A 26896-nucleotide genomic window follows, 5' to 3' on the forward strand; every position below is an offset into this window, starting at 1 on the left:
TATTTATTCATCTTGAAAGCAAGAAGTTATGAAAATACACTATATAACAAAAGATATCCTGGTCACAGTCATATACAGTATACTTGTGATCATAAAAGACCATACGCTTAACCTGCATGATTGTCGGCGAGTAAGATTAAAAAGCGACATGTACAGTATATTAAATTAAAAATATATATTGATCCTAAATGACAAACATTTAATTATTGCTTCGTTATTAATCGGTATGTGCTGAAAAGAAAATCTGTGGTATGTACACAGTAAAATTAACACGTTCGGCATAAGATGTTTCTTAATGATAAGAAAGCCAACAAGCTACATATTAAAAAAAAAAGACATTAAAATGACATTAAAATGAAGATGTTAATAAATTGGAATACTGAGTTATTTTATATTGTGGCAGGATACAGAACTCTAAACGTGTCTATTACTATTCATTATACATGAATGTTATGCATCATTATACATCAAAAAACATCCTTGTGCTGAAAAAAGCATAAAAATAATGTGTGAAGCATGAATAATTCACAATGAGAAAATTAGTCTATAACATGATTAATAAGGGTCACCCCCTAATACCTAATATCACGCCGTATGTTTCGCTAGATGGCAATTATAATCATACAGAACAAGGGAAGGTCTGAATCGTATTTTAAGAGAGCTAACAGCAACCCAGAAACATTCATCGTGTTCTTAGTGCAGGTTAGGATGATATCTTACACATCTTAAAGTAACTCTTATATTTTTGAGAAATACATACACATATGGACAAAGTGGATAACTTATGAATGAAGTCATCACAAAGCCTCGAACCACAAGCATTCGATTGTTTCATAGAAGCTTAGTATTTAGTATTACAGCAAGGAGAACACATATAGCCAAAAGTATGTGGACACCTGATCATCACACGCATACAGTAGTAAACAGACATATAGTCTCATGTGAGACTTGAGACTGTTGTTTACACTGATGCCTTAGCAGGATGTAACATTCACATTTCCCATCCTTGAAGACATGGTGTGTGAAGGTTGGAGTGGAAGATCTCTGACTCTGACTCAACCCCACTGAACACCGACTGAACCCCAGACCTCCTCACTCTTACACCATCAGTGTCTGATCTCACTAATGCTCTTGTAGCTGAATGAACACAAATCCACACAGACTCGCTCCAACATCTTCTGTAAAGACTACACGATACAGAAGAGAAGAGTGGAGCTGATTATTATATAGAACAGCAAAGAGAGATGGGAATAAATCTGGATTGAGATGTTCAACAAGAACAGATGGGTGTGACGGTCAGGGGTGCAAATACTTTTGGACATAGAGAGTATTTTATCAGTTTGTCTCTCATCGACTGGATCTCATTAAACTGAATCATAAAGTAATCTGTCTCTTATCAAGTAGAGTGTCTAAAAATATAAAAGAATAACAGCTCCAACGACTGTGTCGTTATTATTGCTAGTCGTGTGAGAACGGCTAACACGGCACCGATACAGTGTACGTTTCGGATGATTGTGAATACAAAGCCTGAATGTGTAAAGAGAAGAGCTAGTATTGTGGCAGATCGGCTGAGACGTTCAGCGTCCGCTCCATTATGAAGAAGAACAGCGTTCCCATGAAGCCCATGATGACCATGATGAGGAGCTGCCAGCTCAGGAGCAGGTAACCGCTGTAGAAGAACGCCACTGCTGCAAAAATAGACTGACAGGCAGAGAGATATGTTATGACACCATAACTATTTACTATTAATATTTTCTTACACACAAAAATCTAAATTATGTTGCCTTGCTATTATCTATACAAGTTATAGTGTACGTAGTATGATTAAATCTTTATTTATTAATATGCTTTTTAAGATTTTATGATAAAGAAATGTGCAAGACAATAATAAGCAAACTAAGATTGCTCTTAAGTATATTTGATACTGAACTGGGAGGATTGAGGTGGTTCAAGCACAGTATAACTATGTCCTTTACTCTGCAGAGTTATAGACTAAATGAGTAAAAAGTATGTGGCCACCTGACCATCATGGCCTCATGTGCTTGTTGAACATCCCTTTCCCCAATCCCATGGGGATTAATATAGGTTTGGTTCTCCTGTTGCTCCTAAACAGACTCTTTTCTACTGTTCTGTGAAGTCTTTCCACTAGATGTTGGAGCGAGTCTGTGTGGATTTGTGTTCATTCAGCTACAAGAGCATTAGTGAGATCAGACACTGATGGTGTAAGAGTGAGGAGGTCTGGGGTTCAGTCGGTGTTCAGTGGGGTTGAGTCAGAGTCAGGGCTCAGTGCAGGACACTCCAGATCTTCTACTCCAACCTTCACACACCGTGTTTTCATGGATGGGAAATGTGAATGCTAACAGCCTGCTAAGACATCAGTGTAGACAACAGTTTCAACAGTGCGATGGTCAGGTGTCCACATACTTTTGGCTATTTAGTGTATATGGGTTCTCCTCGCTGTATGTTTCTTTTGAGGTTGTTTTGAGTCTTCATGGAGCTCGGGGCTTTGTGCACATTATTTATTTATTAAAAAATAAATAAAAAATCTCAAAATATCGATCAGCCATATTTTGAGATAAATCATTCACTATTATAATTACTATAATTAATTTAACAGGTTTACTGACAAGACTTCGTTCATCCGTGTGGATCCTGTTGCTTATGATCAATATGTTATTTAGTGCACATGTCCCATGGTACATAACCTGATGGCCTCAGTGAAGAGTGATGTGAGTAAATAATATTATTTTTATGCCATTCATATGCAATGGGAAATATTAAACATTACTTTACTACAAAACACCATTTGCACTAATAAGAAATATTTACAGCACACTTCATGGAAGCTTAGTAGTGTTATTCCTAACGCTGTAGAATCCCAACAGCTTCCGAGTTAAATTTCACTACAACCCTTGGAAAGCAGTTGTGTTACAGACCCCTGTTCTAGAGAACTTCCAACATTGTGGTAACGGTGTCGGAAATTTTAAATAACAAAAACCGATATAAAATAAGGATGTAGAAAATAACCGAACAACAAAATCTATGAGCCTCTCAGACAGACTGCAAGAAGCGAGTGATTTTGTGGAAGTACAGATGAATTTGCAAAAAAGAAAGTTAATTTAAGTAAGAAAAGGAAATGAAGTGCATAGTCAGTAGAAAAAGCCCAAAACCAGTAAGGAACTCATGGGCTCATTTTTTGACTAAAAGGAAAAGAGAAAACTCAAACGAGACAAAATAAAAGGAATCAGAATACACATTTATCATGTTAAGATGCGTGTAAGAAAGCATCACTCCTCTACAGTAAGGTCTCACAGTGCACAGATATGGATTAGGATATAGTACAATAAACACACGATATAGAGGAAACACACAAACACCATAATCACTAGAGAAGAGTAAAGAAAAGAACCAGAAATTAGATTTTAAATAGAAATCTAAAGCAGGCCCCCTCATGAAGCTTTGTAGTGAAATAAAGTTTCAGAGTAAAATGAAGTAAAATGTATAGACAAGCTATGGGCTTCAGAAAATTGGAGAAACTCTATGATCTAAGGAAGGAGAGGAAACATGCCCCATTTTGGAGATAACCAGAAACTTGTGAAGGCAAGAATAGAAAACTTGCAAGGCAAAGAATACATGCACATTGAGTGCTACAAGCGACGAAGCCTAAACAAGGGTACTGGGTTCAGAGGAACATGTATGAAATGTATATAAGGACACTAAAGTCCAATAGGTACAAGTTGGGTGATTCCGCCACTTAGACCCTTCGTACCAACTGGTTTGTTTGCTCGACCACCAATAAACCAATCTTCCTCTGAATCCAGTCTTCAAGAGTTTGGCTCTTTATTCATTTTAAGTTTTCATTGCTGGCCTGCACCAACGCAGAGTTTGAAGAAAAACCACACATGGCTTATCCAGAGTGACAGTCTCCATCATTGAATACATGAACTCTGGTTCACTAGGTTACAGACTTAAGATACCATGAGCCTAAAACAGTGTTCAAAGTTTCTTGTTTTTTTTTAAAAATATAAAAACACATACAACAAACAGGGGAGAAGGTATTTCGTGAAGAAGTAGGTCTTCAACCATTGTTTGAAGAAGGCCAGTGACTCAGCTGTCCGGACCTCTAGGGAAAGTTCATTCCACGATCTCTGTGCCAGAACAGAAAAGAGTCTTGTAGTATATTTACCTCCTTATCTGAGAGATGGTGGATCCAGTCGAGCAGTGCTTGTAGCTCTGAGGGTGCGGGGTCCAGTGTGAGGAGTGATGAGGGCTTTGAGGTAAGAGGGAGCTGGTCCATTTTTGGCTTTGTAGGCCAACATCAGTGTTTTGAATCTGATGCGTGCAGCTACCGGAGGTCAGTGTAGAAGAGCAGTAACAGGGTGGTATGTGAGAACTTTGGCAGGTTGAAAAAAAAGTCATGCAGCTGCATTTTGGATCATTTGCAGATGACGAATTGTGTTCATACAGTATGTAGACCTGACAACAGAGAGTTGCAGTAATCCAGTCTTGAGATGACAAGAGACTGAACAAGTACCTGAGCAGCCTGTGTTGACAAAAATGGCCGAATCCTTCTAATGTTGTAGAGAAGGAAACGACATGAGCGAGTCACATTTGCAACATGAGAGGAAAAGGACAGTTGATTGTCCATGGTTACCCCAAGGTTGCAAGCTGTGACTAAAGGGAAGATCAGATCGTTATGCAAGGATATTGCAAGATCACGACCTGGGGATGAATCACCTGGGATGATCAGTAATTCAGTTTTGCTAGGATTGAGCGTCAACTGATGAGCCGTCATCCAATGTGATATGTCTGCCAGACCTGCTGAGATCCGATCAGAAGCTGAGGCCGGAAAGGAGAAGATAAGTTGAGTATCATCAGCCGAGCACTGGTAAGAGAACCTGTGTGAGGAAATAACTTTGCCAAGAGAGTGAGTATACAGGGAGAAAAGGAGAGGACCAAGTACTGAGCCCTGTGGGACACCATTGAAGAGTCTGCATGGAGCAGATGTTACTCCCTCCATGTAGCTTGATATGAGCGACCTTCTAGGTAGGAAGCGAACCATTCCCATGCTGATCCGCAAATTCCAAGACTCCTGAGGGTGGACAAGACAGTCTTGTGGTTGACCGTATCAAACATGACAGCTTGGCTGATCTAGCAGCATGTAGTTTCTCAGAGACATCCAAAAGGGCAGTCTCTTTTGAATGTGCTGCTTTAAAGCCAGACTGGTTGGGATCTTGGCGGTTGCTCTGTGAGAGATAGACAGACAGTTGATGATAGACAATGCGTTCAAGAATTTTTGAAAGAAGAGAGAGAAATGATACTGGTCTGTAGTTACTGATGTCTGATGGATGCACAGCAGGTTTCTTCAGGATGGGAATAACCCTTGCTCTCTTGCAGGTAGTTGGTACATGACTAAGATGTTAGGGATCCATTGATGATCATGGTGATGAAGGGCAGAAGGTCTTGCGAGATGGTCTGGAGCATAGTGGAAGGGAGTGGATCCAATGGGCAGGTGGTAGGATTGCAAGACCGGATGAGTTGTAAAATCTCTTCTGCTGCTACAGTTGAGAAATGTGACAACAAAGGAATAGGGGAATCCTGACTGTGAGATGTAGGTGCAGGTCAGAATAGAAGTGAAGGTCCTGCAGCGTCTTCTGCAGTCAGGGAAGTAGGGTGAGCCGGGGGGTTGAGTAGAGATGAGAAGATTTTGCCGAAGGTTTAAGCTTTTCCAGAGTCGAGCAGATAGTACACAAAAGTCAGAATCCTACCTAACCAGAAGACAATATATTCAAATAAAGAGAGTTAAAGCATTTACCCATTTTACAAAGACCCGTTCATTTTTAAGAGCAGAATGCTCTTGCTGTATCAACTTCAAATTAATCAACATCACTATTTCTTTTTTCTCTCTCTCTTAGTATAAATACTCAAAATACATTTCGTGACCTTTGGATTTTATTTCTTACAGACCATTTCTGTAGTCAGTTTTATCTCATTTAATTAGTACAAATTAGCTCATATTATCGCTTGTGTGCATAATAATTAGCTCCCGTTACAGGAATGTGTGCATTATACATGTATACATGTATACATGAATGTAGTGTGGCAAACAGAGCGGCACTGAGGAGGCGACTAATACTAGTGTACTTCAAACTTTTTTTGGCTTTGTGTGTGAGCAAAAAAAGGAAGGAACTACATAAGGGATTTATCTCTTGTGCAATCAGTGTTATGTTATTTTAGTCAGGAACAATTCACTCTTTTATTATTTCTTCTCAGCATTTACCTGAACAAACTTGAAGATAGCGAAGGCTGGAATGCTTTGTTCAGTGTAAACACAGCCCAGGATGCTGTAAAGCTGAGTGTTGAAACAGCTGTCTCCGAGCCCAAGCAGAAAACTGCAGAGTAAGGCGACGGACACGCTGCGAGAAACCAAAACTTATTCATGTCCAACACCAAACAGCTATTAAATACAGATGGTGAAATACAGAGTCTGTTGTGGTTGCTGTACCTTGGAGACAGATAAGGGATGAGCTGTGGGCTAGAGTCCAAGACCACAGGAGCATCGCTTGGGATGTTGAGATAGATCAGGTAAAAGGCAATAAAATGCACCACCATTCCGAGGAAGACAACTGACGTGCGTCTGAAGTGGTTGTTCTTCATCACAAGGCCAAACAGACCTCCACCTGAAAGAATCCCTCCAATAAACACATCCAGTCCAGCTACATCCTCTATAACCCTAGTCCAGCCATAACCTCAGAGGTATCTACAAATAAACGGTGCTTCTATTCTCTTGTAGTTTATTTATTCAAACTTTTTTCAATGATATACTGTTTATACTGTATGCTATTAAAAGTGTTTTGCTTGCTCTACCATTAATATAATTTAAGTAATATTCACTTTTATTAAAGTCACTTTTTTCATTATAGATGTTTGTTATTTACTTATGCATGTAATGTAATTATTATTATTATTATTATTATTATTATTATTATTATTATTATTATATGCAGTAAAATGGCTCGCAACCCTACATTTACTGTCCACTGTAATAAATAAATAAATAAATAAATAAATTTGGGGTGCGGATTTTGGGGGATTTTCAGGAGTTGGCGATATTGAGCAGAAAGTTCTGTAGAAGGAGTTATTGCCAGTTTCTTGTGCAATAATATTTAGTAATATGGGTGTTGTTACCGTTGCCTGCTCTGCTCTGATATTAATTTCTCAGCTGTGAGACTTGGATATGGGATATTATACCCAGGTGTTTGTGCATCACTTCCCAGTACTACAGAGAATACATTTGATTTCTGGTGTACATCAACTTGATCATCTCGGTTTGATCTTTTGTACGTGTTGTTCCTCGAGACAAAACACATGAGCTAGCCTGCTAACTCTAGCTAGATAACTAAATTACAGCAAGGAGAACAAAACCATCACATTTGCTCACTACTGATACATTATAATCATCTGAAATCTCTTTACATTATTATTTTTAATTATAAATAAAAAGTTAACTTTTTTTTTAAAAAAAAAAAAAAAAAAAAAAAGGTTTTTTCTTTTTTTTTTAAATAAACAACCTAGGATGTAGACTGTTAAGTTTTTATTTTATTATATATTATTTTATTGTTTTGTTTTTTTTAGAATATTTTTCTAATTAATCATACAAGCAGCAACGATAATGGATTTTTCTTTCGAGATTTTTCTTTTTCTTTACTGCTCTGTTTTCATCTTTCTTTTTTATCATATATAATAGAGCAATTAACGTACAGGCTTTAGATCATGTTCACATGTAAATTATTAGTGATGGGAAATTAGAAGTAAAAATATAATGCTTATGGTCTATGATGTGAATAGATTTACTGTTAATTGTAAATCATTTTTCTATACTAAATGAATGAGCTATTCTTATCAAATATACATACAGAAAAAATTGATCATATTCAAGGCATCAAAAAAAAACATCACACTGTGTCACTATAACAACCTCTGACTCAGTCGACATCTGTAACGTTTTTATCCATTGTTCAGTGCTGGTGCTATTCATCAGTCATCAGTATGTTGAACAAACTACAAAGTGTAAACACATGGCAGGAAGCTGCTCCTGCTGTTTGCTCTTCCATGCTTATGTAGGTTTTTACACCGCTTTGCTGCTAGGGGGCGTAAACTTCACTTCACTGTAGGTTTCACGTGTGCACCTGGAGCTACACCTCTGCGGTTGGATGAAGTGTCTGACTTTCATGATCACTCACAAGCTTCCTACAATATTAGAAAACAAATAAATTCCTTTCATGTTCAGGAAGAAACCCAAAATCCAAATTTGGGATTTGTGAAGAAAGAATTTCACTGTGCTGTAATGTATATGTGCCAAATTAAAGGCTTCTATTCTATTCTATTCTCTTATAATATCTCTCTCTCCTGATTGGCTGCTGCCCCTGCCCGTCACAACATATTCACATCATTCATGACTAAAGTTGGAGTTACTGTAGCATCTTAGCTGATGTATGACACATTTCATGCAAATTTCCCCAGAATCTGACCCAAAATCCAGACTTTTCTTACTTTGAATCATTAATTCAGCATGACTCACTTCAGCTCAGAGCATGAGATGCTCAGAGAAGACTCTGTGATCACATTTGAACTCTAGAGATAACTCATTTGTCTGAATTCCATCCAAACAAGCTTGTAATGCATCAGGAACCTCCGAGATACTCGTGTCTCCAACCTTGATCGTCTCTCTTCACTATTAATTGTACAACTGCCAAACGGTGCATTAAAGCTTCTTAATCATCTCCAAACTGGAACGTTTGCTTACCGACAATCTCGCCGATTCCCACCACAATCCCTGACATGCCTATCAGGGCTTTGGAGCTGCCTCCAAAATGAGTCGTAGCTCCGATGCAAGTTCCGTACACACCACTGTAAAATGACAGCTCCAGACCTAAGAAGAGGAAATGTGGCTATCAGCAATAAGCCACGTAAAGGAAGAATTTAACATAAAGTGTTGTCACTGTATAAAACTTACCACTGTACGCCATGGAGAAGCTTAACAGTAGTATAGTTTTTGTGCAAAAAAGGTGCAGCATTGTCTCTTTTAGGAACAGAACAGAAATAAATTGTTAAAGGTTGCAGAAATATTAAAACACACACACACACACACACACACACACACACTCTTTCAGTGGCAATTAAACTACAAAATCATTTCCATAATTTCCATTTGTCTTTGTTTGTGTTAAATCAACATGGTGAGTATAATGTGGAGTTAAACTCAGTGCAGTACACCAGGGATCATTAACACCCACTAAGTTAAGGTTCATATTTGAATAACTGTTTGGTTTCTCAGTCATGGTGTGATTTAATCCAGACTTAGTCATTTCCCAGAAGACATTTCAAACATGTTTTTGTCTTTCTTGCTGTACTAGAGCATACTGCACTGATAATATAAACAGGAATCATGTCACCATGGTTTCTTCACTTACTGAAATCTGCCTTGGCCTCTTTTAAGGCGTCGCTGGCTCGCTGTTTAAATCTGCAACATAAGAACCTAGTAAAGTCAGATCTAACAAAATCCCCCCAAACCTTAAACCTTATAAATAATCACGACAGGCAAAAATGAGAACGTGTATAAAAGTGAATTTTCCTGTACGTCGATCGGGACGAGAGTAAGAGCTGGCCTTCCTCTTCGGACAGAACGTCTTCCTCTTCCTCGCCGCCTGACTTTCGCAGAAGGAGGAAACTTAGTGTTCCAACCGCAGAGATGACCAACAGAGCGATAAACATCGTCTTTCTGTCTTCGTCTGCGTGAAAGAAAACAAATAAAACACAAACACACTTCGGTGATAAAAGACACGATGAAACGAGGTCTGAACGCACGAACATCAGTTATTCTGGGGAATTTTGTCGTTTTTCATAACAGATTTGAGTTCAAAATCAAAACCTTTTGTGTTGTCTTTTTTAAAATCTATCAGTTATGTTCCTGAATGGAGAAAGAAAGTAGCTGCACTTAATAACTGACTCGTATTTAATCCGAGCTCGACAGACCTTTATAAATATAAGGCTCCCGTACATTCCCTTGAACTCCAAGAGCTTTATGATTTCAGACAGACTGTAAACAGCTGCTAACAAAAAAAATATACGAACAACATTGTATTGATTTTCAAGATCTTTATATCTTATACAAGTTACCTGATATGTCCGTTTTTCCTTTCCAGTCTATATAAACATAAAGGTTGCCAAACAACATACTGAAAGAAAAAGAATGAAGGTTACAACACAAATTATTTAACAACAAGGTTCAGAAATTTTTTCACACATTACTTCTTACAGTATGGATCTGAATTATGAATCGTTAAAGTCTCTCGTTACTACTAAATCACCTTCAGTACAAAGTCTTGGTTACCTGCATTGTAACAAAGCCCAAAATATCGCTGTGTTACTGTTAATAGTAGAGGCGTCCGAATTCCCAACCAGAAAGCGACCTTGAGCCGTCCAAAGCACTGCGGAAACAAATCAAGGGTTTATTTTAATCCATAGATGTGAAAAACCTCAGGACCCTGAATGAATATTATAGAATTCCAGTATTTCGCTTCAAACAACTGGGTTGAGATCGGACCAGATTATCCTTTAATGACTTATTAAACAGCAAACATCTAGAGCTGGCAGTGTGGCTGTATCGCTGTGTTTATCCACAATGAGGATCTAACGAAGGTCAAATGATCTTCTCAGCGCATTACAGCCACAGCCATACGTTTACATTTACATCATTTAGCAGACGCCCTTATCCAGAGTGACTTACATTTTATCTCATTTTTTATACAACTGAGCAATTGAGGGTTAAGGGCCTTGCTCAGGGGCCCAGCAGTGGCAGCTTGGACGTAGAAATCGAACTCACAACCTTCTGATTGGTAGCCCAACACCTTAAACACTAGGCTACCACATCCCTACACCTCATTTACATACACCTTGTCAGAATGTGAGCAATAATAAGAAATGTCACAAAAAAATGGTAGTTTGTTTTTTTTATTTAGTTCTTGCCCTGATAGATATTTCCAAAAGATGTAATAACTGAATTTATCACAATGATTGATTATTAACCTTTTTATCAGTACTCTGGCATTTGGGTTATGCTACGTTTTTAATTAGTCTGATATAAAATGAGTCAGGACTCTGTTGGCTTTGAATGTGTTTTAGATGTTTGCTTTTTCCCCCCCTGTTGATAACCCCTAGTAGATTAGAGGAAAAAGAAAATATAGATATAAATTCTTAGACACAGTGTCTACTTTCACTTGAGCTTCATATTAATCACCGCTGTGGAGTGAGACATGACAAAGGCACTCGATACTGAATATGAACACAACCAAACGGAGGGAAATTCCATGTTTTTAACGAAATACATTTTTATGATAGTGAAAGTTCATCTGACCCTTGTTTATCTTGAGAAGTAAAACTGCCCAGAGTTCTTCAGAAAAATCCTCTCGGTACTGCATATAATTTGGTTTTCCAGCAAAAAAAGCTTTGTTTGAAAAATGTCACTGATTCTAAACAAGGTAACGTGATACATTAAAGGTGGGGTGCACAATGTTTGAAAGCCAATGTTGACATTTGAAATCACCAAAACAAACACGCCCCTAACCCAAAGGGGTTAGTGGGTGTAAACTTTTAAACACGATGAAAAGTTTAATCTGGTATTTTGTCTTCTGGGAAAGATGGAAATATCTTATATCGCTTCTGAAGGGTAGTACTAAATAAAAAAATAAGATTACTATGACTCATAACTAATCCTCACAAATCCTAAACGAATCGGTCGCCGATCATCCGTATAGCAATAAACACGGTGTCAAGAATGAAGGGTGTGTAAAGTTTTGAACTGGTTCATTTGTATAAATTCAGTTATTACCATCTCTTGTTGACTAGATGTAAAGATCTGCTTTGTGAAATAGATTATTCGTGGCAGTACTAATTAAAAACCTAAACAATCCCTTTCATTTTTTTTTGTATTTATTATTAACGTGTAAACAGAGCTGAATAAACACCCGAGGACACTGAATACTTACAGGCTGCTCCCATCCCAATCAGCACCGAGGTGAAATAAAACGACCAGGTCGATGGAATTATAAATACAGCTATATAACCACTAAAAGAAAATAAAAGAAAAAAAATAAGATATTTAAACAAATATGTACTATAATAAATATGCTCTACCGGATATATTGTGTAATTTGTGGTACTTGCCTGTAAAGGAGTCCGCTGATGAACATGCTAAACCGTGGTCCGATTACCGCTACCACAGAGGGAGCGAATAAATTTGCAAAGGAAAAAACTCCATATATTACGCCAAGGCTGAAAAAGTCAAATAAATGCAAACAAATGAAATAAAAAATGCAGGAGTTATAAACTTCAGACTTAGCTCTGTAGTGATGGAGTCAGGACAAGATACAAGAAAGGAGTACTTTACTTTTGTTCTCTCTGTATTTCCATCTCTCCGTTAGAAAAATCCTTACTTACCTGTGATACCCGCTTCCACTGAACGTAGCGTTATCCAGACTTTTCACCACAGTTTGCTGAAGAGAAATGAAGCAAATTACTAATGCAATGAAAACTAGATTTGTAAAGTTCGTCACGACAAACTTTGATGTTGGCTTTGACGAGGGAAGTAATCGCCGGTGCTTTTTGGAGGCGAGTGGACATAAGTGTCAGTGTTACTTTTGGAGGCAAGTGGACAGAAAGATAGGGTGCCAAAACATTTGGAGGCATGTGGAGACGAGCATGTGACGTTATCAGAATACCCGTGAGGAAGTTCCCCTCATTGTGCTGAGTGTTTGATATGTCACATGTCCATGTTGTAAAAAGTTTTTTGATTTTGCATATTTTTGGGGTGGGACTGTGGCACAACCGGAAGGCCAGTCGGTACACCAATTTAACATTTTGTTCAGAGTATCACCCTAAAGGAGCTGGCCGAGTTTGGTGTAGATAGTTCGAAAGCTTGCAGAGTTATAAACCTCCAAATTTTATAATGGGAGTTTATGGGGAAAAAAGGCCACTTTGAGACCCGGTACCGGAAGTACTGGTACTCGGATCGCTTAGAAAAGTAATAGCAACAAACTTCAGACCAGCGTCTACAACATATCCAAATTTGTGCATGTGGCTCGAAAGCCCTAGGAGGAGTTACTATTTATAAATTTTTGTCTAAGCTTAAATAGGAAAACAGAATGTTGGCTTCTACAAACCCAACATAATAACGTGATGGTGCTTGAGCTTGGAAAATAATCCCATCATGAACATCAAGACAAGGAATCCTCTCGAACTAGTATATCAGCCCAAAGAAATACATCAAAGCTACATCAAACACCTTGAGACAGCCATCTCATAATATAACACACCAAATCACCTGTATAAGATTTTAACACTATATGGTTAAAAGTATGTGCACCCCAATCATCATGAAGATGGAACCACACAATTGTATAGAAGGTCTTTGTATGCTCTAGCATTATAATTGCCCTTCACTAAAACAATGCTCCTGTGCACAAAAGCCCAGAGCTCCATGAAAACATGGTGTGGAGGTTAAGGTTCGACTGGAAGAATTTGAAGAACTCAACCCTCAACTCAACTGAACACCTTTAGGATGAACTGGAACTGAAGTCTCCTGGCTCAACATCAGTGACTGATCTCACTAATGCTCTTGTACCTGAACGAACACAAATACCCACAGACACACTTTAACATCTAGTGGAAAGCCTTCACAGTACAGATGTTTACCAATCACATATAAGTGTAATGGTCAGGGGTGCACAAACTTTTGGCCATTTTTGGCGTTATCCATCTTTATCCATAATATCACAGCCTGATTTCAGAGGATAATTTCATAATGTAAGAGTTTTACACACCACTTTGTCTAGTCCGCAGTGAAATATCAACAGACACACTGTAATAACGACGGGACTCCAGAGACTGCACTGGAAATGAAGATACATTTCTGAAACGTGGCCATTTCATGCAATGATGGAAGATGTTTTAGAAGTTGTTAAGAACCTATTTATGTTAAGTCATGCTCGGAAATTCTCCAAAATTACTCACACGTGACTATCTACTAAGATGTGGCTCCAAATCTTTTCTATTTTCAGTCCAACACTGACCACTACAGGCATCTTCTCTGTATGTATCTGCTGTCAACATCTCAGACCCTACAGAAATCCAGAAAGGCCAGGAGATATTTCTTTTTACTCTTATTCTCAAGAAAACAAAAGAGGTTTTCACCATATCAATTATTTTTCTCTTGGTATAGAAATTTATGATTAGTCTTACATGCTGTACATCATGTATACGCACATCTGGTTTACCTGTAATCAGTGAAGGAAATGTGCTTTTTGTCGTTTTTTTTTTTTTTTTTTTTTTTTTGGTTTGTTAAATTCAAGTTTTCATTTCAAATGAAAGAGAAACCAACAAACAAACCAGGATCCACCCCTGACCCATCCAACCCACAACAGCCTCCAGGGCTACACACAAAACACACAAATAAAAATAAAAAAAGACAAATATCAATAGGATATCACAAGCAGCATATCACACATTCAAGGTCTATGAGCGGTTCTGCAGACATAATGTCCAAGCCCTCGTCTGCCATGTGAGGAGGATTCCAGCGATTAACTAACAGCTTTTTCACAGACGTAAAAACAACCAACAATAAACTCCTTTGTCGAGTGGAAAAGTCCCAAAAATCATTCAGGAAGTCAAGTCCTGGAGTCAAAGCTAAATCCCTGCCTGGATAAAGCCAGGTCCTGTGAGTGCGGAGTCTGAAAAGGCACAAATGGCATGACTGGATGATGTTAGACAATTTCCTTATTAGTGTCCATTAATTAAGAAAAATGACTTAAGAAGAAGAAACTGGCAACTATACTGTTGTGGACACCTTAGTGATCATGAACCAGTAGTCTCCAGATTCATTGCCAGCCATCATGAGACGTCTCCGGGGTTACCGCATTATGTTTCAGACCACCAACAGACTCTAAGACTATACATAATATACCACCGGTCACAATAATGTAATATATGTAAAAATATAATTTTTTTTTTATTAGGCGATGAGAAGAACACAACACAGACAAAAAGAAACAACTCATGGGCTTTCTGTAAACCTCCATAGAAAGCAATGGCACTTTGTTTTAAGATTAAGATCGTGCCCCTTGTTATCATACATGATCTCATGATCTGTGTTGCATCAGTCAACATCACATAACATGCATCCACAGCAAGAAATCAGACAGAGATTAGATCTGATCTGATCATGAAGCAGTGTTTTAAGTGGATTTACTTTAAATTTTGACACATGACTAATCCACACACTTTATATTTTTGAACATTTCCCTTTTTTTTTTGTGAAAATCCAGAGCTAATTTGATTTCTCTTAAACCTTTCTAGAGTCAGAGCTTGTCTTTTAGAACTCTTTAACCACAATAAACATGGTATAGACTCCAGTTTAACTGAAGAAATCTGACATGATACAAACCCAGTGCTCTGGTTAAATATCTCTGACATTACAAGCAAACATTCATATGACGTTAAGAATAGATTATTAACAAAGATCTTACTCACTTCTATATTTCCACAGGTGGTGAAGGCTGTAAAAACGAGTAAAAATGCTATTCCCAGAATCACTACATTATATGTTCTGATGTCGGCCATCTCTCTCTCTCTCTCTCTCTCTCTCTCTCTCTCTCTCTTTCTCTTTGGTTGTGAACAATCTTAATAAAAACTGAGATCCATTTCAGGAAAACAATAATCTCTAATCAGTGTTACATATGATCAAGTGGGGTTTTGGTTGGAAACTCTAAATGAGTTCACTCACACACTCACACACACTCACACACACACACACACACAGCAGGAATGTCAGATCTGACCAGCATGTGATCACTTAGGTCTGTCTCCACTGGCTCTTTTGGAAACTTCCCAGGACCCAATAAATGGTTGGGTTTTAAGAGTGTAGTCTGACATAAACAACAGAACTCTAACTAACACGTTTAGCCTTAGTTTAGACTCTTTATGAAGTCAGGATTTTGTATATTTTAGCACTAAATCAACCAAGTATGCAATTTAAAACTATTTAAAGTTCGTAATTAGACTACTAATGATCTGTCACATTATATATGTGTGTGTGTGTGTGTGTGTGTGTGTGTGTGTGTTAATATAGAAGTTACAACCTTTTACCTATAGCAAGCTATATACAATAAAAAGCTTTTGTATTATTTTCTGCCTTTAAGTTAAGTTTTAGTTTTTGGATAAAGAGTTAAAAAAAACAAACGCTTTATAAGTACCAACATGAACGCTTTGTTTCGGACAAAATGAAGAACAAAAAATAAAATAAACAAATGGATTTTTCCAGATTTTCGGAATCGCGAAGGAATCACGTACGGAAGCCGGCGTGGTTCATGTGATGACAGCGCGTTCTTTCCCAGCAGGCATTCCTCATATTGTACACAATCATCATGGCGGCTCAGGATGGTAGGTTCATGCAGAAAACCTGCATTCGTTCTGACTGTTCAGTTAAATCCCGTCGCGTCTCTGTAATACGATTTAAACGTGTCGGGATTGTTTCTCGTAGATAAACAGCGAATTTACCTCGAAAGCTGAACCACTAGCAAAAGCTGTTAACGAACTTAAGGGGCTCTGTTAGCTCACATGCTAACGGCTAACCCAGTCAGGCGGTTTCAGGTTTAAAATGAAATAAAAAAATATAAATAAAAACGCCGGACGGTTGGTTAGAAAGTACGCAGTGGCACAAAGTGAGTGAACCGTGTTGTGTTGGCGTTTATTTAACTAGCCGGGTTACCATGGAGACCTTTCTAGATGGTTTAGCGTTAGCTTGCTAACGTCAGCTAGCTAGCTAGCTAACAGGCTAATCATTTAGCATCAGCATCTCATCTTTGAATAAGAACGCTTGTTTATAAATAGTCAAAAAAAGTATATTTTGAACACATTATGATGTAAATGATCAGTTGTTTTAGTGTTACAGAAGACATCATGACATAACAAGTGCTTTTTAAGTGCTGGTTTGTAGCAGTGTTTTCTAAATGAACACTAATCATCATAATGATCAGTTTTTAATCAGTCTAAAAGGTATTTACTATAAAGTTCTTAATGAATTTAAGTTTTTTTTTTTTTTTTTTTTTACATATACAAATGTTAGTGGTGCGTTTATTGTTTTATATTCAGCAAATGTTGATACTGAATAATTGAGGGTCTGGAAGTCATCTGTTTTACAGTCCTAATGCATCCATCTGTCATTGATCATGCAGGAAGTGAGGGAGTGGAAATGGAAACCGAAGTCAGCCTCCAAGCATCAGAAGTCTCGTCTGACGAAGGCTGTAAAGGAGACGCAGCAGGGGTCGAACAAGCCGTCACCGATGGAGAAAACACCTCCTCGTCTCAGGTCTCCGCTGTCAGTAACGGAGACGAAAGCGACGAGGGGAAGGAGATGGTGGAACTGAAAATTATTTGGAATAAAAACAAATATGATCTTAAAATACCTTTAGATGGAACTGGAGCTAAGCTGAAAGAGAGAATTCACACACTTACCGGTAAGAAATGCCTTTAGTCAAGGGTTTGAATACAGCACATAATAGCAGTTTCATCCTTTTTTTCCTCAGAAATTAATTTGAACAAATGCAATACAAGTTCGCACCGTATCACTAACAAAACCTCAGATCACAATACAGATTTATTAGTTTTTAGTATTAGTAATTATATGTAAACAGTTGTATTTTGAACCTATACCTCTTTTAATGTTTGTCTCTGCAGACACACACACACACACACTTTAAAAAGCACTGTGCTAATTACTCATTTTGACATGATGTGCAGGTTCTGGGCTACACATAAGATTCATGTAATGTCATGAATGCTTTTTCTGTTTTTTTTTTTAAAAAGCTACAAAGCTGCTAAAAATGTCTTTCAAGATTATTAAAATTTATACTCTGCTACTCATAATTTTTTCCAGGACATAAGGAAAATACAAAAAATACAAACTATAAATTCCAGATTGAGGATGATTGTGTGCATTTGTATAAAGCGAATATGTGCGACGTAAACGGTAGTGATTCTCATTTGTGTGTGTGAGGTAAAGCTCGCTACCTCTCAGGATCACAAGGCAAACTCTCTCTGCAGTGGTGACGGATAATATTGTTGCAACCATTCAGCAGAATTTGCATTGGTGACAAATTGCGCAAATGTTTAGAAAGAGGTTATAATACATTTGCGCATTAAGTTTTATCTACACTATACGCCCTAAAGATTTGTGGACACCTCACGATCACACCCATTTGTGGTTCTTTCCCTAATTGTTGGAACTAAGATTGAAGCGCACAATTGTATAAAATGTCTCTGTTGTATAATATGCTGTAGTGTTAGAATTTCCCTTCACTGGAACGTAAACACTGTTCCATCATGACATTGAACCTGTGCACAAAGCACAGAGCTCCATGAAGACCTGGTTTTGAAAAGGTTGGATCGGAAGAACTTAGAAAGCCACAATCCAAAATCTAATGGAGGTTATTATTAGAGCAAATTGGGGACAGGAGCGTGTGACGGTCAGGAGTCCACAGACTTATGGTCACTGTTCACTTTGTGAATTCTCTCGCGTAGGTCTTCCACCCGCTATGCAGAAGGTGATGTACAAAGGACTGCTACCAGAGGACAAAACACTTCGTGAAATTAAAGTAACAAATGGTGCGAAAATAATGGTGGTTGGGTCTACAATAAATGATGTACTAGCTGTAAATACACCGAAGGAAGTAATTCAACAAGAAGTCAAAGCTGAGGAAAACAAAAAAGAGCCTTTGTGCAGACAAAAGGTGGGAATCCTTATTTATTATTATTTATTTCCTTCTTTTCCACATCACTCTCGGTAGTACAGCGTGATCAAAGAGATAAACATAAAAGTATATCCATAATCGGTTCAGCCTCGATCGCTCTATTAACGTTGTCATAACGTATAAATCATTTCCCGTTGTAGCAACATAGGAAAGTGTTGGACAAAGGAAAACCTGAGGATGTTATGCCGTCAGTAAAAGGAACAAAGGTAATCTATGTTGAACCGTCGATTGTTTATGAAACTTTTATCTATTATATGCAGTGCTGTTATGCTTACTAACAGGTTTTAACGCATTAACTATTAAAGGTGTTTGATGAACGTTTATGAACCCAACTTTCATTTATTCATTTATTTTATTCACGCATATAGGAGCGTTTACCAACAGTGCCTTTATCTGGAATGTACAACAAATCTGGCGGAAAAGTACGGCTCACTTTCAAACTGGAACAGGATCAGCTGTGGATTGGAACAAAGGGTGATGACATCGTCGTTTTCTTTTTATTTAAGTCATTGTTTTTTTTTTGTTTAACAATTGTTTGTTAATTCATTCATTAGTTTGCTTTTTTTTATGTTTGGTTTGCAGAAAGAACAGAAAAAATCCCGATGGGGTCCATCAAAAATGTTGTGACTGAGCCAATTGAAGGTCATGAGGACTACCATATGATGGTATGTTTGCCTTTCTGCGTATGCTGTTCTTTTGAAAAAATTCTCGGGGGTTTGTCCAAATTGCACACAGACCAGTTCAATCACAACATCTTTATAATGAAGACTTTTCCATCCACACTGACATCATGCAGCTACTCAGTCATGTCGCAGCAGGACAGTGCACTAAATCATACAGATGTCATGCAGGCCAGAAGCTCCAGTCAATTTTCATAGCAAATATCAGAATACGGGGTCACAATATGAACTCAGCGGCATGATTGTTTTGAGGATTTCTTAACCTGCTGATCTTTTGGGATTTACACACACCATGGTCTGTAGATTTTACACAGAATGGTGTGGGGGGGAAAAAACATCCAGTAAGCCACAGGTCTGTGGGCGAAATGCCTTATTGATGAGAGAGGAGAACCGGCAGACCGGTTCGAGCTGATTAGTAGGCTACGGTGACTCAAATAACCACTCATTACACCCATAGTGAGCAGATAAGCCTCTCAGATCACACAGGAGGTCAAAGCTGAGATGGATATCTGAATGGACTATAATAGTAGAAGAGCACATGATGTTGCACTTCTGTCAGCCAAGAACAGAAAGCTGAGCTGCAGAAAGCTGTGTGCACAGGACAGCTGAAGGCAAGAAAATCACAGCCTGATGAAGCTGGTCTGATGAATCTGAATTTCCACTGTGGCTCACAGATGGTAGGGTCAGAATTTGGCACCAATGGCATGAATCCATGGACCAACCTTCCTTGTTCCAACATTTCAGGTTAGTGGTGGTGGTGGTGGTGGTGGTGGTGTGGGGAATGTTTTGGAGTGTGGAATGAGTGTTTAACCCTGCAGAGCTGCCACTTACAGGATGCTTTATTTTATTATTATTTATTTTATTTTTTCTCATCTGTTACCAAATGGAGTTGTTGTTTGTCCATCCATCCATCCATCCTTTAGTGCTTTTTTTTTTTTTTTTTTTTATTTTTTTAAAAAAGAGTCTTTTAAATGAAGTATTTGGAGCGATCATTGATTCCTTTCCTCTTGACTAGAGCCCCAGTTTCAGCTGAAGAAGCCTACACCGTGAGTGTAGTGTTCTTTGGGTGGAAAGCTGTCTTGCTGTTTTGTCAAAATTTTGTCCACGACTCATGATATGTTGTTGTCATACACCGGTATTGACCAGCACTTGTTGTCAGATACTTCTGCACCTCCTTTAATGTTGCCACCATGTCTCTTGGCAGCCTCTCTTATAAGTTTCTTCCTCCTGACTATTTTGGACCAGTGTCATTGGAGATGTCACTTTGGCACCTCATGTTCATCACTCAGAATTTCTTTCTTGCCCGTCTCCAGATTGATACCTTTCTGTGGACCCCATAGGTGTCAGGATAATCCTACAGATTTGGGGTTATTCAGAATCAGCCGATTGAGGACAGGTGGATTATAATAACTTTTTAATATGAGGTTAAATGTGAATGGTAAGTGCTTCATTCTGAACCCATGCCCCTTATAAACAGGCCATTTTAGAAGGGGTGTGTATACTTTTTTATATCCCTTTTATCTAGTAGAGCAGCATCAGATGCACGGGAAACCCACACTCTGGCAGCACCTGTTGTGAAACAAAGCTGTTTCCTTTGTGGGTTTTTTGGGCTGTTTTGCATTGTACTTAATGTGTTCCCATGAACACTGCTACTATAAGCTTTGTTTAAATGGCAGCCTTCCTTCTAAAATAAATAACCTGAATATGTGGGTTTGGATCATTCTCATGAAATCAACGGTATGATAACTATGAGCATGTAATATAAATGCTATATGTAATAACTGACAGAGAGGGAGAAAGAGAGAGGTGAAGCCTCCATGCAGTGTGTCAGAGAGCATCATCTTTCTGAAAGAGAACACCATTTAGGGACAGTGTTACCATGAAGGGGTGAACTTCATGTAAAACTGTGTTTAGGTACGTGCTATGTGTCAAAGAAACATCCACATGAATGCAGGACCCAAAGTTTCCCATCAGAACATTGCCTCTGAGCATCACACTGCCTCCTCATGCCCTTCTTCTTCTCATAGCGCATCCTGGTGCCGTCTCTTCATTGGGTAGGTGATTCATACGCACTTACAAAACTTGATTCATCAGACCAGGCCTCCTTCTCCCATTGCTCCACAGTCCAGTTCTGATGCTCTTGTGTCCGTTGTAGGTGCCTTCATTGCTGTGCTGGAATCAGCACACTGTAATGCTCCGTGTGATCTGATTCAGTATCAGGTTTATTCTCAGACACACAAGGAATTTGTTGTCGTTTTTAAAGTGCTCTTGGTACATTCATACATACATACATATATACATACATGATCTAGCATGAGAATCAGAATCAGGTTTATTGGCCAAGTGTGTTTACACACACAAGAAATTTGGTTCTGATTCTCATGCTAGATCATGTATGTATATGTATGTATATATGTATGTATGTATGAATGATCTAGCATGAGAATCAGAATCAGGTTTATTGGCCAAGTGTGTTTACACACACAAGAAATTTGGTTCCAGCTGTTTGCGACTTTTAAAAGTACAGACATAAATAATAAAGTTATCACGGTAGCGTGACCAAACACACAAAGTAAACAAAAGGAAAGTAAGTACTAGAGAGAGTCATGCCAATGCCGCCATCCGGGATCATCTAAACAGTAAACATTTAAATAGTAAAGATTTACATATTTACATAGTACTTGAGAAAGAGATGGAGAATGAATTCATGAATTCACCAGTCAGACTTTAGTTTTTCAGTAGTTTGTGCCACAGTAGCCTTGGTGGTCCTTCTGTGAATGTGGCATGTGGTAGTTCAGTGGGTAAGGTGTTGAACTACTGATTGAAAGGTTATAGGTTCGAATCCCAGGTCCACCAAGCTGCTACTGATGGGCCCCTGAGCAAGGCCCTTAACCCTCAATTGCTCAGTTGTATAAATTGAAATAAAAAGAAAATGTAAGTCACTCTGGATAACAGCGTCTGCTAAATGCCCTAAATGTTGATGTTAATGTTAATGCCGTAAATGTTGCCGTAAATCTTCACAGGATCAAAAGTAACTGGACAGTTGACCGATGAGCAGTTTCATGACCAGGAGTGACTTGTAAAATTAAGTAAAATTTACCTAAGGAAGTTGAGGAAAATGAAAAAAAGTAAATGTAACATAGCCTGTTAAATTATGTTCAGTAGTATTTACTTACTTATTTGATGTAATTAACTGATATAATTAAGTAAAACTATTTTCTCTTTTAATTATATTGCTTTGTAGAAGCCAACATTATGTTTTCCTATTTAAGCTTAGACAAAAATTTATAAATAGTAACTCCTCCTAGGGCTTTCGAGCCACATGCACCAAATTTGGATATGTTGTAGACCCTGGTCTGAAGTTTGTTGCTATGACTTTTCTAAGCGATCCGAGTACCGGTACTTCCGGTACCGGGTCTCAAATTGGCCTTTTTCCCATAGACTCCCATTATAAACTTTGGATGTTTATAACTAGGCAAGCTTTTGAACTATCTACACCAAACTCGGCCAGCTCCTTTAGGGTGATACTCTGAACAAAGTTTAAATTGGTGTACCGACTGGCCTTTCGGTTGTGCCGCAGCCCCGCCCCCAATATATGCAAAATCTAAAAACTTTTTACAACATGGACATGTGACATCAAAACACTCAGAACAATGAGGGGAACTTCCTCAAGAGTATTCGGATAACCTCACATGCTTGTCTCTAGTTGCCTTCAAATGTTTTGGCACCCTAGCTTTCTGTCCACTTGCCTCCAAACGTAACACTGATCCTTACTGTATGTCCACTCGCCTCCAAAAAACACCGGCCTTTGCAAATACTTGCTTTGTCAAAGCCAACATCAAAGTTTGTCATGACGAACTTCACAAATCTAGTTAAATTTGACTTGTTTTATTCAGTGTTGTTAATTATTTTAAGCTAAATAAAACGAGTCACTGTTACAATATGACAGTAGTACTGTGAGGGTAAATGTGCAATCAAGAGTTATTCATTTTAAGGAATTAACACGCTTTTACAGATCAATGCTTAAAAATAAGAATCTGAATTTAAACAGCTCAAGCTGCAGTAAAGTGCAATAACATTTTTGATTATAAAACTTTTGCTTATTCAAGCCATCTAAACTTACATGTCTATGCAACGACTGGACAGAATCTTTACCTGAGCAAAAAAACTGATATTTACAGACTGTTGTTAGAAATAAATCTTGTCTTCTCAGTAAATTAAGCAAGTCCACGGCCAAGTGCTGTTTTTTTCTTTAAATAGTTTAAACGTAAAAAAAAAAAAAAAAAAACTGGTTTCTTTAACAAACTGCTTATTTTTAAATACTCTCTTACACCTTTACATTTTATACTTGAAAAATAAAAGCAGTAAAAATGGTAACAGCAAGAATCATTCTGCATGTTTCAGGCTATACATTTTCTCACAATGTAACAGTGTATAAACAAAGTTGGCTAAAACAAGACTGATTAATGCCTATGAACATCCAGAGAACAAAAACATTTCAAGTGAGTAGCTTGGTTTTTTTAAGACCGTACATTAGGAGAAAGCTTCTGTCCATCGAGATCCAGAAAGAGTTTTGGAAAAACCTCAAAAGTGTATTTCAGATTTGATGGATACTGTAGATTTTAGGCACGAATAGCACAAGCTTTTGCAGTATTTTCACATTTTGTTAGGACCTTGCTTCCTTCTAGAACAATGCACCCGACTGGCTCCTCATCTCCATGGGCAATAATTGTCATGACATCATTACCGAAGTCTTCTTGATTGCCATCCTTACAAGAGGGATGAAGGGAAATTAGATGGGATTAGGGGGATGAGGGGAAAGAAGAAAATGTTTTGGAATGACAGTGAGCCGAGTAAATATATTTCAAACTGAATATTTGATTTGCTAACTTTTTAAATTGCTTATGGGGCAGAAATTATATATCTTAAAGATATTGTTTAGCCAAACATGGACATTTTTGATTTCAACTTACAGGTGTTATAAATAAATGATAAAAGAACAGTGTTTCCCCAAGGAAAGGAGAGAGAGAGAAACAGACACTGAACTAAGGACACGGTTCCCTACTCCTAAAAGATTGTGTACTAATTCTGGCCGAAAAGAGGCTAAGTAGCGCATCATGTTTTGTTTTTTAAAGTTAACATGCTAGCTTCACAGCAACGTGTCTGCAGCTAACAGGAATTTACAGAGGACTTTGACTTGCAAAATGTATAGCCACCACTACTCAGACTTACATTTCAAAAAAAAAGCTCAAAAATACAACAAAACTACCTTTTTTTTTGTTTTGTTTTAAATATATATATAGATATATATTGTAAGAATCCATGAACATCTATAGAACATTTTATCCCAACAAAATGTAATCAAACCAAAACATATCACGAGTAAAGTAACACATTCAAGACTAACGTGTCTTTATGTAAAACATAGAGATGTTAAATTGTGGTACGGTTAAAGATCATCAAAGACTCGAATTTCCAAATATAAAATATACAGAATGAACTAATTGTTCAGTGTTAACACAATTACCAAATACATTAAATACAAAATTCCAAAATAAAATGCATTTGAGAAGCACTTGTTGATGATCGCGGGATATATTCTTTTCGCGCTCGCGCAAATGACCTAGTCATCTTAAATTCTACTTAATTTCTAAAGGAACACAAGTACTCTATTAATTTATTTAAATTTGTCAAAGAATCTTAAGTAAAATTTACTTAACTGTTGGATGTTTAATGGTTTGCCAGTTTAAATTAAGTACCTATATAGATTTTACTTAATATTCTAAAGTTTTCACTTTAACAAAATTATTATTTGCAAAAAATACATACATATATATAATTTTTTTTTTTTTTTTTTGCTTAGCCTTACAATCATTTTTTACAGTGTGCTCAGATTCAGTCAAACGCTGTCAAAAGGATGATTCTTCACAATACAGATGGTTAATGAACCTGTGAAAGAAACCCAATCAATCGCCTGTCGTCAACCTAACAGCTTGATCTTCACTTATTGAAGACAAATCTAAAGGCAGAAAGAAACACAAACAAACAGCAACTGAAGACTTCTGCAGTCAAGGCAGTAGAAACTCTGCATGTGGTCATGTCCATGAGTTCCACACTTCAGCTAGTCATTGCATAGGAGTTACTGTATGTCCAATTATTAAAAACAGTCCTTATATTTATAATTGTTTGTTTGTCCAATGATCTTTGAGCCCATTAGAATAGAGGGATTGTGGGAAAATGGCTATAATTCCTAAACGGTTAATGCAATCTTTTTGTTAAACTTCTTGAATTAAAGCTGAAAATCTCCACTTATGTCTCATTTCGATTACTTATGGGCCTGACTGTATATAATGGGCTTCTTGCTGGCTTCTTGCTGTAACAAAAAAGTCTGCTAACCAGCACATATACTTTTAACATTTAGGGATACATGGGGTTTTACATTTTAATTCTAAATATTTTTCAATGAAAAGTTGTTTTTTCTTTTGTTTTTTGTTTTTTTTTAATAGACACAGGAATTGAAATGTTTAATCAAGCTTTATGTTTTGATAATGTAAAGAAGTTATGGATATTTTTATGATAATTCATATCTACATAATGAAGACAGAACTGTTTGCTTTAAAACACAAGACCGCAAATAAATCATTTAAAATCTGGTCAGAATAAAATCCCTATTTCATGAGAAATACTCGTTTATACCTACAGCTTTTCTTTTTTTCCCCCTTAACAAGATACACAAAGGGAATGTTTTATTTCTTCGTTTCATCAGGATTTAGCCAAAGTGTTCTTTAAAGAAATGACTTAAAGCAGCTGTGAGTTAAATTCATGATCATGTTTAAAAGAATTCCACTGTATGAATTCATTTGATTTTTTTTAAATCACATTTTCCTGTCGATATCCCCAATGTTTTATTCAATGTTTTCTTTACTTTCCTTAGGCATTTCAACTGGGTCCGACGGAAGCCTCTCAATACTGGGTTTACTGGGTGCCTGCACAGTATGTTGATGCAATCAAAGACACAGTCCTTGGAAAGTGGCAGTATTTTTAATGTGCCTCCTCAATTGACACTGAGGAATTGGGATCTAGAGCAAGACAACAAGCTTAACTGGACCCTGTGTAATGAATTTGAGGAACGTTTTGAATTTTTATTTTTTTTTTTCAGCCATATAAAAACTGAAGGAATTCCAGCGGACAATTTTTTTTTTTTTTTTCTTGGGTTTTAAGTGCACTAAATGGCATAATCCCTTTTTTTCAACCCATCTCACCTATTTTTAAGCAACTCCGAGGATAAACAAAGAATTGTACAGAACTTACAAATACATGTGAAAGAAATAAAATATTATTTAAGGAAAATGA

At 37.5% G+C, this 26896-nt stretch overlaps 2 protein-coding genes across 3 annotated transcripts; one reads left to right on the forward strand and one right to left on the reverse strand.

Moving 5' to 3' along the window:
- LOC132837607 (UNC93-like protein MFSD11) lies at window positions 1-16411 on the reverse strand. The gene is made up of 13 exons (XM_060857367.1): window positions 15586-16411; window positions 12499-12554; window positions 12226-12333; window positions 12048-12127; window positions 10394-10490; window positions 10180-10238; window positions 9641-9791; window positions 9474-9523; window positions 9017-9082; window positions 8807-8932; window positions 6506-6680; window positions 6281-6416; window positions 1-1701 (listed from the first exon to the last, which is right to left on the reverse strand). The coding sequence occupies exons 1-13, from the start codon at window positions 15673-15675 to the stop codon at window positions 1549-1551; spliced, it is 1347 nt and encodes a 448-aa protein (XP_060713350.1). The 5' UTR covers window positions 15676-16411; the 3' UTR covers window positions 1-1548.
- On the forward strand, window positions 16376-26896 carry ubfd1 (ubiquitin family domain containing 1). 2 transcript variants are annotated; one of them, XM_060857368.1, is made up of 7 exons: window positions 16376-16494; window positions 17289-17570; window positions 18634-18842; window positions 19004-19069; window positions 19232-19337; window positions 19446-19528; window positions 26478-26896. In XM_060857368.1, the coding sequence occupies exons 1-7, from the start codon at window positions 16479-16481 to the stop codon at window positions 26586-26588; spliced, it is 873 nt and encodes a 290-aa protein (XP_060713351.1). In that variant the 5' UTR covers window positions 16376-16478; the 3' UTR covers window positions 26589-26896. The 2 variants fall into 2 exon arrangements, with proteins under 2 accessions (XP_060713351.1, XP_060713352.1); XM_060857369.1 differs by lacking the exon at window positions 16376-16494 and adding an exon at window positions 16661-16775.

The sequence above is a fragment of the Tachysurus vachellii genome, chromosome 21 (genome assembly GCF_030014155.1).
Source record: "Tachysurus vachellii isolate PV-2020 chromosome 21, HZAU_Pvac_v1, whole genome shotgun sequence".
Lineage (NCBI taxonomy): Eukaryota > Metazoa > Chordata > Actinopteri > Siluriformes > Bagridae > Tachysurus > Tachysurus vachellii.

Coding starts and splice junctions, on each gene's coding strand:
- ubfd1 (XM_060857368.1), top strand. Junction 17,571..18,633: donor GAGAATTCACACACTTACCG/GTAAGAAATGCC, acceptor TCTCTCGCGTAG/GTCTTCCACCCGCTATGCAG. Junction 18,843..19,003: donor AGCCTTTGTGCAGACAAAAG/GTGGGAATCCTT, acceptor TTCCCGTTGTAG/CAACATAGGAAAGTGTTGGA.
- LOC132837607 (XM_060857367.1), bottom strand. CDS start 15,675: ATGGCCGACATCAGAACATATAATGTAGTGATTCTGGGAATAGCATTT. Junction 9,792..10,179: donor AGGAAAAACGGACATATCAG/GTAACTTGTATA, acceptor TCTTTCACGCAG/ACGAAGACAGAAAGACGATG. Junction 6,417..6,505: donor ATCCCTTATCTGTCTCCAAG/GTACAGCAACCA, acceptor GGTTTCTCGCAG/CGTGTCCGTCGCCTTACTCT.